The sequence below is a fragment of the Taudactylus pleione genome, unplaced genomic scaffold (assembly GCF_031769625.1).
Source record: "Taudactylus pleione unplaced genomic scaffold, aTauple2 ptg000289l, whole genome shotgun sequence".
Classification (NCBI taxonomy): domain Eukaryota; kingdom Metazoa; phylum Chordata; class Amphibia; order Anura; family Myobatrachidae; genus Taudactylus; species Taudactylus pleione.
In genome coordinates, this window is record NW_028284691.1 from 6,008,230 (window position 1) to 6,023,014 (window position 14,785).

The window sequence follows — 14,785 nt, forward strand, 5'->3', positions numbered from 1 at the left end:
GTATGACTAGGGAAGAAGGTTATGCATGGCTACTTTTCACACATGAACTTGTCACTTACTTTTTTAGCTCATATACAGCAGTGCCACACTACATTTGCATATAGTTCATAATATGCTGTGCAACTAAAACCATGAAATCCCCAAAGTCATGTGACCTGACAATCATGCCAAAATATATATTTTTTTTTTATATGAGGTTGCTATAGAGAAAAAACGGCAACACTAAGTAATACAAAATCAATCTATATTTGTCTATTGAATTTATGTACAAAATGTATAAAAACAATTTACAAGGACCTGCAGGTTGTTGCATCTATTTACAGTTCTATATGCCTAACAGGCGTTTAGCATCTTCACTTTGAGCCATCAGTGCCTCGCTGGCATATTTCTGGAGCAGTTCCATTTTTTTTCGTCGTATTAGAGCTTCTTCAATCTGTATAAAAGGAAAGAAGTGGATAAGTGTCACAAACAAGGAAACCAGAGATTGTTAGAAAACAACATAACGCAGTTGTATAGCCTCAAATATAGTCCAAAAACAATATAAAATAAATCTGGCAATGAGAAAAAAAAACAAAAGAAAATGTGAAAAAAAAAACAGCTGTAACGTCAAAATCCTAACTGATTGCTACTGTACTTCTATTGTGCCTACAGGATTAATGCTGTGTATACACTTAGATTGTCACCAATTTGTAAGCTACACACACTTACCAATCAGCTGCTCGTTAAATTTGCCCGCCCAGTTGTAATGTCAGTGTTGGCCGACCCTGCAGCCAGTGTACGGGTGATTGGCAGGTTGTCCATACACACAGCCAGACATACAGATATATCTGCATCGGCTGTGCTCACATGCATATAAGGGTGTACACAACTGCTGACGCACTTGTCGATATATCATTTGATCGATGAACGATATATCACAAGTATGTACCCAGCTTTAAATGGCTGTTCAGATCTGGGCATTCAGGCTGATCACTAAATTGCTGAATGTGTAGCCAATGTGGCTACAAATTGGTGGACAAAATGGACAGACCGAACCATTCAGCACTGACTTAACCCAACTCTCTTTGGGCTCCATTATTGCATTCACTCAATGACCACGGACACACCATTGTCAGTTGCAACTGACAGTGTTCAACTGCAATTGTTAATGGATTTCAATATTTTTGGGTCACCAATTGTGGTAGGTGGAGCTCTACACACACTAGTTATGTTAATTTGGCCTAATATCTGATAAATTGTCCAAAAATTAAATAAATAAAAATCACATAACTCCACCAAATTCCTCATCCATTTTAATTATATATTAAGGATTAAATGGTATTTAAAAAAAACGATAAAAAAAAAAAACCACACACACAAATAAGTCATACACCACCGCCTAAGGCCGATATCCAATTAGCCCCAATATATTTTTCGCCGACAACTTCTGTCTTTTTAAATAATTCCTGTATCCTATTTGTTCGGCCGAACAAATAGGATTTTTCATCCGAAAACACAGAGGTTCCGTGATAAGTTCACGGACCTATGTGTTTTTGTCATCGCAGTGGCGAAAAAAAAAAAAAACACTACTTTTCAGGCATTAATTTTTGGGACATATCAGGTCCCCCCCAAAAAAGCCCCCGATAAGTGCTGGCGCCAGGCTAGCTTTCAGGGCTAATTGGATAGCCCCGGGGATGCATTAGCAGTTGAACAATGTTAATTTCTTTAAAAAAAAAAAAGAAATCATAAAAAATGGGAGGAAAAAAAAGTGAATAAAAACATATGCCCAAGTAAAGGGTTAAAAAATATGGTGGGATCAGTTTGCTACAAAACAAATTCGGTTTAGTAATATATTTTCCTAAAGCAAAGTATTAACAGAGCAAATATTTACATAGCAAATCACTAATGAACTGCCAAAAATAATGCAATAAAAAAAAGTGTGCAGATTATCCATTAAATCCTTTATGTAAAAAAAAAATAAAAAAAAAAATGATAAAGAACAAGGTTATCAGCAGAGCTCCTGAAAATAAAAGCCTGAGCAACGTTTAGGACAAAAAAAACAAAAAACTAAATGTTTCCACTGTCTAAATAGAAAAACACTATCAATTCACAAAACAATCTCCAATTCGCATGCAGATTAAACAGACTAAAGAGGACAAAAGGTCTACACAAATAAACAAACCCCTATAAATAAGGCACTTATGGTGTACAGAGCCTCAGCAGTTGTCTGGGAAGACTGCTATCATCCCACTTATTACGCACAAAGAAAAAGAACAACGTAGGACAGTGCTATAGACACCTACATTTGTTCAAGAATATTTTTTGTTTATGGTATTTGGTGTTGGAATCGGTTGTAGCCTTATGCTGCAGTTAGACATTTTATGGACTAAGGCTGGGTACACACTGGAGCGACGGGCATTCGTACCGACATCATTACGATTGCCCTGAACAGTGACTGTGCATCCACACTGGAAGACTTCAATGAACGATGTAACAATCACAGGTACGTCATTCAGTAACAATGCACTGGACGCTAGCTATATCACTAGGTTTGATGTGCAGCACATCAAACCTGGCTACAGGTGCTAGCTACCACGCGCAATAGCCGGTACACACTGAGTGAGGCAGGCAATATGTAGTTATGAAACGGCATGTTGTAGTTATGAAACGGCATGTTGGACAGACATTGCTCCAGTGTGTTCCCGGTTTAACTAGCTATTTCATGAAATGTCCAATTTCAACATGAGGCTATGACATATCCACAAATTGCTGCAAGGAGGATGTACATGCTGCTGTAGGCCACAGCATGTATCCTTGTCACATTGCAGCTTAGACCTCCCTTATTGAACCCACTTCACTGTAATCGTAATGCCAGGATATATCGGTAGACTTGCATTCTGCTGCCCATACTTCTTCCAATGACAACACACTGGGATCAGGAGCAAAGTGCATGCGGGGGGCATGCTAGTGGGTTTCTTCGCTGTATCACTGGTTCCTGAACAGCAGCATGACATTTTCATTATCAATGTGAATCCCTTATTTATTGGCACAGTTATAGGCTCCTTGTCAGCATCTGGCTGACTTGGTCTGCTATATATCGTTCTTCGTTAGAGATGTGTCCTCATACATCTAGCCTCAATAAGTTGCGCAGCGCGACTTGCCTGACGTGAGTGAGCCGCTAAGTCCCATGCTACTCTGGTAGAAATCAGGTGTCTTGACGAAAATGCAGCTAAGGGCCGTATTCAATTAAATGTGGAAAGGCAGTTTCAGCGGAAAAGTATCACCGGTGACTTCATTTCGCCAGGTGAAAACTTATCCCCGTATTCAATTCCAAAGACTTTTCGCCGGTGTGGAAAGTCAATGCATTGGAATAGGCGAAAAAGATTTGCCTATGAAAGCTGTCGAAACAAAGTGCAGAATTGGGGCGCAAACTTGCGGGAACCACCCTGCACCCTTGGGACAGCCCCCCAAAAGGTAAACTTTTAACAAAACATTTAACACTCCAAAAAATGACTGAAAAAAGGGGGGCGAAAAAGTACAACGTTGGGGGACAAACTTAAAAACTAGCGAAAGAGACTCCAGGGGGGTCCCCAAGTACGCCCCAAGTGTTTTTAAGTTAGCAGGTGGATTTTTTAAAGTTTTTTAAAATATGCTAGCACCCATTTTCATGTACCCCAAATTTGCTGGGACAACTTATTCCCCTTTTCCACCTAAATTCCGGGTCTGACCCGGAGTTGGAACAAAGTTCCTATGCGGATCAGACCCGGAATTTTGCCGGCGCCGACTCGGGATATTCCCGAATCAGCGCCGCTCACACCGCAGTTGGGTCTACATAGACCCGGCTTTTGCAGAGTGAAAGTGGTCGCTTGGAGATGACGTCATCTCCAAGCGCCACTGTAGCCGGACCAATCGGCTGGCTAGCAGCGCACTCCAGGTCATCGTGACCCGGAGTGCGCTGTTCTCACAGCAGGGTTTCACGGGTTACGCCCGTGTTAAGCCCTGCTAGTTACCTGGGTTGGATTGCCGGGTCACTCGACCCGGCGATCCAACTCTCTCCCCTTTTACACCAGGGAGCTGCCCGGGTTAACCCTTCAAAAACCCGGGTTTTAGCTCCGGTGTAAAAGGGGTATTATTTTCACCAAAACCCTTCAAAATGCTATTCTTCACCACTTGTGCAAAGACGCTAATTAGCAGCTATTGAGACCATTTAAGCACCCCAAATACCTTCAGCAGGCCTATTTGGGGGTATCTATAGTGATCCCCAATGTCAGTGCATCTTTTGGGGGGGTGTCAGGCGGATTTCCCCAAATCTGACAGCACTTTGCCAGGTCCGAATATGCCGGGTCCCATTTTCGTCGATTTCTAATTGAATACGGGGATTAGCGCGATACTTTTTCGCATGGAAAACCAGCGATGCTGGCAAAAAGTCCGGCATGCGAAAAGTACAGGACTTTTCGCACCTAATTGAATATGCCCCTAAGTCGCAATGTGATGCGACTAGGATGTACCAGCAGATTGTGCTGATCAATTTGATATGAAGCACAACGGAACTTTGTATACGAAATGCTACAATGGTGGCTTTTTTTATTCAGATTGTCGCATATCAAATCAGCAGTCTGGCACTGCATCCTAGATGCATCGCGACAGACGCATTTTGACTAATAAGAAGCCCAGCGCTGGCAGAGTCTCACGGGACCTGGCGCAGCAAGAGGGGCTTTTTAGCGCAACTACATCTGTATAAAGATCTTGTAACTATCCCAGAACATTTTTGTTAAATTGGTCTGGTATACGTATTCATCAGTTCGCACTGAAGGTGCATACACACAGTCAGATGAACGATTGAACGATTTTTTACACTATTAAAATGAATGGAAATCGTCCAAAACTGACTGCAAACACATCAGATGTCAGACACCGTTATCTGACAAACGGGAACGCGCATCGTTCCACACGTCAGATTTTCCTTGAGATATGAACGATTTTTAAAATCGGTATCGTTCAGATCTGAAGAAGAATCTGACCGTGTGTATGCACCATATGTCAGATGAATGACTGAACGATTTTTGACTATTAAAATTAACGGAATCGTCCAGATCTGATTGCAAACACATCAGATGTCAGATATCGTTATCTAACAAACGGGAACGTTCATCGTTCATCTGACAAACATGTCAGATTTTCCTTCAGATATGAACGATTTTTAAAATAGTTATTGTACAGATCTGAAGGAAAATCTGACCGTGTATATGCACCATTACTCCTAAAAAAGACTTGATATACTTCTGAATAGGACTTCGATTTGCTGTGTTAAGCTATATTATACAAATAGGGCATACTGGGAGCATATGATGTATATTACTATTGTTCGAAAAACATCTGCTACTAAGATATTCTCAGTATAGGATTCTTACAGGTCCTCTTTATAAAGTGCTATTACTTTTGGGAAGATGGATGTTTCTAACATTGATTTATGTTTGAAGTTTTTATCAAGGATATTTACCTACAGCAATTCTCAAATACACACATTTTACATTGGATTTATACCTATAGCATTGCTCCCCTTAGTTCTTTCGTACCCATACAGAGGGGCAGGCAAACTTATCTTTCATGGTGGAGGAGGTAATAGCTTTTACATTATTTCTCAGGTAACGTGGTTATCTTGCACTTTTTGACTATGCATTACCTCTTTTTGTGAAGGTACCGGAACATGGGCAATAAATTTCTGCTGTCCCTCTTCTCTTTCCTTCTCACTGTCACTGTCTTCTCCAGACTGGAAGGTACAAAATGCCATACTGGTCATTATTGGGTACAAAATGGTTTAAAGTTTTCCAGAAATGACAACTTGCACTAGAATTAGTGCAAGCCTTAATACAATATAGGAAGACCAATTATTTGCAACAAAACTTAAAACTACAGTTTTTAGTTCTCTTGAAGGCTACACATTGGCTTCCAGAGATTCATCTGTGGCCCTTCTCACCACAATATGGAGAGATATCTGGTGTACACGTCCTTAAAAGCAACAACCCAGATCCTGCCAAGGCTTGAAAACCATACAATGTACAAAGTCCTCTCTGCTGCAGGTCCCCCCCAATTGAAGAGTTTATGATATTTTTTAAAAAACAAAATAGTATTTATTAAGGATTCATCATGGATCATAAATTCAATCATATCTGTGTCTTAAAAAGGTGACAATCTGATACAGTACAGTTTTCAAACTTATGCTGGGCATACACGGCCAGATAAAATGTCTGTCAGACCGACAGACATTTTATCTGGCAGCCTGCCAGCCGCAGATGTCGCCGGCATACACTGAGATTTCTCTCACAGTGTATCAGCCAGACATCCGCGCTCTGCCCTCGGGGGAGGAGACATTTCCCTGTTCCTTCCGTAGGAAGGAACACAGGAAATGTCTGTCTGTCGGCCGCGGCTGGGCATACACTGCCCGATGCAGCCGACAGTTTACCGGTAAATATCGCATCGGACGGGCATGCTGGACAATCCGGCATGCCCGACCGAGCAATATTTAACCCTCGTTCGCCCCCCCCCGCACGCTACAATTATCGGGGCGATCCGCTGATATCAGGCAGATCGCCCCGATAACTGTAGCGTGTATGGCCACCATTAGTCAGGACCCCACACAGTGCATGTCTTCCAGGTCTCCTCAAAGAATCACAAGTTAAATAATTAGTTCTACATATAGATCTCTTAAAATGTGTCAGTGAGTAACGAATGCACCTGAGCACAGCTGCTACGTGACCTAGAAAATGTGAATTGTGTGGGGTCCTGAGAACCATGCGATTCATAATACATCAATTCTGCATAAACTTTTGTTAGCGTTTCATGGGACAGCTGCTCGCTTCTTCAGACAGTTTATGCCTAAAATGTTTCTGATGATTGAAATCCCAAATCTTGGGGTAAAAATAGCACATTTTATACCTTGCAGAGTGCCAAGCACTTTTTCCTTATTTGAACTCCTGACAGGAAACGGGCTAAGTTTTTTTTTTTATAAGAAATATAGACTTCAATTGAGGGAACCTGCACCAGAAAGCACTTCATCTACTTTGCTGCCTTGAAAGGAGAAGAGAAATACAGATCCCCTTCAACAGGATCCAACCACCACCAATTGGCTGGCTTGAATTCCCCAAATAGTTAAGGGACTTATCCATTACCCGACTTTGTGAACAATCCGACCAAAACCAGGAGGTTTTGGTTGCATTGTTCAAAAAGTCGGGTAATGGATAGCCGGCAAGGACCAGTGATGCACGTGCACGCTGGGACCTTGCCGTCCCCGACTATCTACTGAACATTCCCGCCAACCTGATGACGCTCGTCAGGTTTGGCATGCTCAGAGATAGGAGGTCGGGCTCCTTCACTGAATGACGTTCAGTGCGGGCACCGCACCTTGGCGACCTGAAGGTCTGAACGCTAGATGTTCAGTCTTTCAGGTCGCCTAGTGGATAGGTCCCATATATTAGGGTGCAGGTGCTTAATCCCTAAACATTAAAAACCCAACAGACTGACAAGAGTTATCAGTTAACTGTGGGAGCCCTATGGAAGGGACTTTAGTTATTGTAAAGTGGTAAATCCGTTCTAAAGAGTAACATTAATTGTTCTTTAAATAGAAATCAGTGTTCTAGTACACACACAAAAAAAAAAAAAAAAAAAAATAGAACTGTACCAGTTTCCCAAAATAAAACTATTGGACATATATGAAAGTTAGATATTGCACAACTCAGACCAACAAACAGGGAGTATAAACATTGAATGAGAACATGCAGCATTTTGATGACAATTGTGTTGGTCTTAGTACGTCTTGTTCCAAGCATACAATCAAGTCTCATTCTGCCCTTGTCACGTGACCTGTATCACACAATACCCAGGTCATAAGACCTGTATCATGCTCACAATACATGAAATCTCTGGGCTACCTGTCAATGAATACAATTAACAGGGTAATCTGCACTTGGGGAAATGTATCCTCTGGCTGGACAGAGGTTTCATGCAAATACAGTTTTATACAATTATAACAAGGAGTATAAAGTGCCCAAACAGTCGATATTTAAGAAAACTATACTTGTGAGCAGGGGACTCTGTAGGGCAAGTGGACGGGCAGGTGGGTGGTCTGAGGGTAGTAATCCAATATTCTAGTGCAGTTTATATAACGGAAAAATGTCTGGTCGCTGTGAGTTAGAGTTTATTTTTTGCTATGTTGTCATTACCTTTGCATCAGTTTACATAAAATGTGTCGTTCCCCCCCCCATTAGAGTGACCTGATTGTTTCACAGATATAAGGTAAGTTGCATATTTACAGTGGGTGATGTATATAAGCAAAATAGACAGTTGTGATAAGCCATGTCATCAGTATGTTAGGGCTGGCATAGTTATAGATTAGGCCTGTATCATTATGGTCCCTAACAATTATTGGTTCTTCAGCTACATCTTATATTCTCACATCATAAAAGCAAAAAGTTACTATAGGAGAAATTATATCCTGTATGTCCTAATGCTTAATTACATATAAAAAGCAGCCAGCTGCCTGTCATGCGCTACATAATTGTATTACCGCCCCTGCAGCTGCTTCAGACCGTCTGGCTAGCCCTTCAGCTAAACAGTTTAATTGATAAATGAGAGTCTATATTTAACCACTTTTCTCTTCTTCATTTGAATAAAACATTTAAAGTGGACGTATCACCAACACATGGAGGAGGCAGCCATGAGATTAAAAATTTTTTGTTCTTCATTCCACATTATTACTACTACTTTATTGATGGGGTAAATGTTATTTCAGCCAGAGAGATAGTAAAACTAGCTGTCCTCTTTGTGTAGATAACTAGTATGAGTAGATTGTGAGAAAATGGTCGGAGGTAGCCTCAATCCATCCTCTCACGCAATGCAAAAGAATTCTAACATTATTAACAATTTAAGAGGGCTTGTATATTAAATATGCATTTATTAAATAACTAGCTGTTGCCGCTGTTTCGCCCACAATGAAATCACTTCTGACAACTTTATTTTATTTGAGGCGTTCTAGTTACATTGCTTTGCATAGAGACCGTGTCGCAGGAGTTGCCCCCGTGACCAGCAGCGCTATACAGACTGGTGGCAGCAGTGCCTTCACCCACCACTCATACCAATGTTACTGTGTGCCCTGTGCACAGACTGCTATGTAGCCTCTCTTATTCACGTGAATGCGGGCCCAAAGCACCTTTCCCCCTCCCCTTACTGGCCGAGCTCATGGTGCCACTCCTATCTCTTGCATTGATGATGTCAATAAATGTTTCAGTCATTTCTCAGCTTTAACTTCACTGATCAAGATGAAAAAGTGTAGGTTATTTCTAGGAGTTTCCACTACAAAATTATGTGGTTGTCATGAAAATCAGTTCAGTAGTTTTTGCGCCAACTTGGTACAAACAGACAAGACACAATGTTCTTATTATATTAATATACAGCCATGGCCAAAAGTTGAGAATGACACAAATATTGGTTTTCACAAAGTTTGCAGCTTCAGTGTTTTTAGACCTTTTTGTCAGATGTTACTATGGTATACTGAAGTAACATTACAAGCATTTCATAAGTGTCAAAGGCTTTTATTGACAATTACATTAAGTTTATGCAGAGTCAATATTTGCAGTGTTGACCCTTCTTTTTCAAGACCTCTGCAATTCGCCCTGGCATGCTGTCAATCAAATTCTGGGCCACATACTGACTGATGGCCACCCATTCTTGCCTAATCAATGCTTGGAGTTTGTCAGAATTTGTGGATTTTTGTTTATCCACCTGCCTCTTGGGGATTGAGCACAAGTTCTCAACGGGATGAAGGTCTGGGGAGTTTCCTGGCCAAAATTTTGATGTTCTGTTCCCGAGCCACTTAGTTATCACTTTTGCCTTATGGCAAGGTGCTCCATCATGCTGGAAAACGCATTGTTTGTCACCAAACTGTTCTTGGATGGTTGGGAGAAGTTGCTCTTGGCGGAGATTTTGGTACCATTCTTTATTCATGGCTGTGTTAGGCAAAATTGTGAGTGAGCCCACTCTCTTGGCTGAGAAGCAACCTCACACATGAATGGTCTCAGGATACTTTACTGTTGGCATGACACAGGACTGATGGTAGCACTCACCTTATCTTCTCCGAAGAAGCTTTTTTCCAGATGCCCCAAACAATCTGAAAGGGGATTCATCAGAAAAAATAACTTTAGCCCAGTCCTCAGCTGTCCAATCCCTGTACCTTTTGCAGAATATCAGTCTGTCCCTGATGTTTTTCCTGGAGAGAAGTGGCTTCTTTACTGTACCTTTTGCAGAATATCAGTCTGTCCCTGATGTTTTTCCTGGAGAGAAGTGGCTTCTTTACTGCCCCTTTGGCCATCCTCCAAAAGTCTTCGCCTCACTGTGTGTGAGGATGCACTCACACCTGACTGCTGCCATTCCTGGGCAAGCTCTGCACTGGTGGTGAACGATCCCGCAGCTGAATCAACTTTAGGAGACAATCCTTGCACTTGCTGGACGTTCTTGGGCGCCCTGAAGCCTTCTTCACAACTAATGAACCTCTCTCCTTGAAGTTCTTGATGATCCGATAAATGGTTGATAAGGCGCAATCTTACTAGCAGCAATATCCTTGCCTGTGAAGCCCATTTTGTGCAAAGCAACAATGACTGCACGTGTTCCACCATGGTTAACAGAGGAAGAACAATGATCTCTAGCTCCATCCTCCTTTTAAAGCTTCCAGTCTGTTACTTTTCCTCATCAACACTCATCTGTGTTAATTAGAGTCACTGACATGTTGTGGCAGGGCTAAAATGCAGTGGAAATGTTTTTGAGATTAAGTTCATTGTCATGGCAAAGAGGGACTTTGCAATTCATCTGATCACTCTTCATGACATTCTGGAGTATATGCAAATTGCCATCATAAAAACTGAAGCAGCAGACTTTGTGAAAACAAATACATTCTCAAAACTTTTGGCCATGGCTATAGCTATATCCTTAATTGATGTATTTAGGTTTTAAAAACCATATTTGCAAGACTGAACACCCTGCTTTGTATCAGTCACAATGAAGCATGATTTTCTGTACCATAGACCAGTTTATCAAAACTTATCAGGCTGTAGAGAGCTAGCCTAGTCTCTGGGGCCATGCAGATTTTGGGAGAACTCCATTAGTGAAGGGACAGGTGATGTTGAGAGATACAGAGCAGCAGCTACAGTCCTTCCATCCTGCTGTTCAATGGTGAGACTCTGAGGTCAGAGGAGTCTCACTATAGAACTATGCTGACCCCTGATTGGTGGAGCTCAGCACATGCTCCCCTGACCCCAGCAGAGGGTGGTACTACAGCAGCATGCCCTGGCAGCATGGAGGAAGGAGCTGCTGGTTCCACATCAACGTAAGGAGGTACCTCAGTCCGTCTGTCAGGCTGTGCCTATGTGAGAACCTCTGTCTGCAGGTATGACCCTCCCTTGTCTGTATGTAAGACCCTGCCTGTGTGTATATATATGTGTGTCTAGTGTCTATGTGTGACACTGCCTGCCTGTATGCATGCATCTATGAGTGACCCTGCCTGTCTGTGTGTGTGTATGTGTGACCCTGCCCGTAAAGAGGATTGTCTGCGTTTGACCCTGCCTGTATGGATACATGTGGAGTGATCGTATTTTACCCGGTATCGAGGAATGGAATGGGTGGGTCCCCAAGGATGTGCTCCGCAGCAGCCAATCCCTGCCTCCCCCTTAAATGATTGCTTTTTATTGCCGGCAGCCAATCAGACGGACCTCTTTAGCGCCCTTCGTGTTATGCTGCTGCACCACAGGGACTAGCGTGACAACGATTGCCCCTGCACCCGGAGTGAAGACATCCCCTGGTAAATGTAAGCGGGCGGGCAGCGACTTAATTATGAGCGGGTGACTGGTGCTCTGGGCCGGCTAGAGGTAGAGCGGCTGTACAAGGGTGCTTAAGTACACGCTGTGCGTCCGCCGGGAGGGTTTGGGAGGCCTGCTTATCATGTTTGCACCAGGGGAGGGGGATTTACCCAACGGCTGCTGGGCGGCTGTCCATACTTGCCGGCCTGGCAGCATGGAGTGTCATTTGTGACAGGCAGCCTAGCAGTGACATCAGATTGGCTGCCTGTCATTACAGCGTGGTGGCCGTGCGGAGCTCAGTGTGGTGAGCAGGAAAGGTCCAGAGACTGCTCATCACACCGATGTACTAAGTACTGCAGAGCCGATAGAGCTCCCCGCAGCTGGCGCACTGTAATGACAGGTAGCCAAACTGAGGTCACTGCTGCCGGGCACTGGTAAACAGTATAGCACTGCCCACAATTTTTTTTCTTTAATATATAAATTTATTATTATTACTACAAGCCCCCATGGGGGACTCTGCCCCAGCCCCTGCTACATGCCGCCTCCTGTTCCTGTGATGCAGTGACACAGCAGGGCACGCTGCAGTGCAATGAATTTGAACCAATGTCTGTGTTTTTCTTCATGTGGGAGGGCCAATGTGTGTGTTTTTTTCATGTGGGGCATCCAAAGTGTGTGCGTTTTTTTTCATGTGGGGGGGCCAATGTGTGTGGGGTTTTTTTCATGTGGGGGGGCCAATGTATGTGGGTTTTTTTTCATGTGGGGGGCCAATGTATGTGGGGGGTTTTTCATGTGGGGTGGCCAATGTGTGTGGGGTTTTTTTCATGTGGGGGGGCCAATGTGTGTGGGGTTTTTTTCATGTGGGGGGGCCAATGTATGTGGGGTTTTTTTCATGTGGGGGGGCCAATGTATGTGGGGTTTTTTTCATGTGGGGGGGCCAATGTGTGTGGGGTTTTTTTCATGTGGGGTGGCCAATGTGTGTGGGGTTTTTTTCATGTGGGGGGGCCAATGTGTGTGGGGTTTTTTTCATGTGGGGGGGCCAATGTGTGTGTTTTTCTTCAAGAGGGGGCCAATGTGTTTATTTTTTTCTTACCAGGACCAATGTCATCTGCTACATGCTTCATGGGATATAGCTGCTAAATTGTTAGATTTACAGAAAACCTTAATTTAGATGGGACCCAGAAAAGGTCAGGTTGGACCCCAATTTTTTTAAACTGAGGTCCCTGGGACCCACATTTTTTTTGGCTCAGCACGATCACTGATGTGTAGGTTTGTGTGTGACCCTGTCTGTCTGTCCGTCTTAAGCACACATAAGAGGTCATTATTGTAAGAGAGTCTCACTTATTTTGCTAGTATTACATTAGCGTGAGAATTTCCAACAGAACCTCGATACTAGAGGCCAAGGGCTGCCATGGACCAAGACAGACAACAGACTTAGGCATCTGCTACATCAGAAGACTATATAGCTTTTGCCGATGTCACACTTTGGTGCCATGTTACCTTACCAGAAATCTGCCCTTCTGAATAGGTGTGGTTTATCTGCACTATAACCATAAAGGAATACTGCTGTAATTAGTTATCATTTCTGCACCTATTCAGAAACTGCTCCTACCTCATCAGCAGCCACTGCATAGATATTCACTTCTTCCTCCTCCTCATTCTTCCCTCCAGCTGCCAGTTGTGCTTCTTTCTCAGTTTTCCACTTCTCTATGGCCTCAGCAATTGCTGGAAAGAAGACACATGAGTCAATGAATGTACCCTTAATGATATTCCGAGACAGATAAGGGCTCTCGCAGAGGGTGATATCTTGAGCAACGCCCTGTATGGATTACCCAGATCCTCCTGGCTGTGCACCTTGACCTCTTGTCATGCTGTCGGTATTCACATGTAGCAGATCAGACCTAAAAACTTACAAATATAGCCTAAAAACTTGCTTAAGGTGTGAACAGCAGACATATGTCAGTACCGGGATCAGTGATCCCTGACCTGCAATATTTCTACGCAGTCCGTGTAGTGAGCCTCAGGGTAATAATTACATTTATAAAAATATGAGATATGGTAAGAACTTACCCTTGTTATCTCTATTTCTACGAAGTCCATAGGGTTCCACAGGATACCTTGGGGTATAGGTGTGACGTCAGTCGCAGGGCACCAAAGAGTTAAGCTTTCAGCCTCCCAGGATGCACTAGGTCCCCCTCCTATACCCCGCCCCCGGGCCAAGGCACCTCAGTTAGTTACCAAGCCATAGGCCGGAGGAGGAGAAGGAAGAGAGAGAACAAAGATCTGGACACATACAAGAATCACATTCTCACCAGAGGGAGACGGAAAACCGGTGACCAGAGCAAAGCCCATCTGCAGCACAGGTGCGACAGGGCGGGAGTCCTGTGGAACCCTATGGACTTCGTAGAAATAGAGATAACAAGGGTAAGTTCTTACCATATCTCATATTTTCTACTTCAGGGTCCATAGGGTATCCACAGGATACCTTGGGGATGTCCCAAAGCAGTATCCTTTAAGGGTGGGGACGCTCCTGTGCAGAAAGGAGAATCCGCCGCCCGAAGGAAGCATCCTGAGAGGCGAAGGTGTCAAACCTGTAATACCTCACGAAGGTATGGACAGAAGACCACGTAGCAGCCTTGCAGATCTGAACTGCCGAGGCACCACGTCGAGCTGCCCACGAAGGACCCACAGACCTAGTGGAATGAGCCTTCAGAGAAGGAGGGACCGGTAGGCCTTCATGAAGATAAGCTTCAGAAATAGCCATACGGATCCAGGCTGCCAAAGTTTGCTTTGAAGCAGGCCAACCCTTTTTACGGAAGCCAAAGAGGACAAACAAAGCGTCCGACTTCCTAAACGAAGAAGTGCGGTCAACATAAGTCCTTAAGGCCCGCACAACATCCAAAGAGGCCTCACCCACGGAAAGACCCGGTGAGTTAAAGGCCGGAACAACTATTTCCTCGTTAATA

General features: G+C 43.5%; 1 protein-coding gene across 1 annotated transcript in view; it reads right to left on the reverse strand.

Moving 5' to 3' along the window:
• Positions 1–227: 227 nt before the first annotated feature.
• Positions 228–14,785, reverse strand: part of ISY1 (ISY1 spliceosome associated protein) — a 41,366-nt gene continuing 26,808 nt past the window's right edge. Inside the window, exons 9-11 of the mRNA XM_088482489.1 lie at positions 13,432–13,544; positions 5,663–5,749; positions 228–433 (exon numbers count right to left, since the gene is read on the reverse strand). Coding sequence (XP_088338615.1) covers positions 326–433; positions 5,663–5,749; positions 13,432–13,544 — 308 coding nt within the window. The 3' untranslated portion in view covers positions 228–325. The remainder of the gene's footprint in view (positions 434–5,662; positions 5,750–13,431; positions 13,545–14,785) is intronic.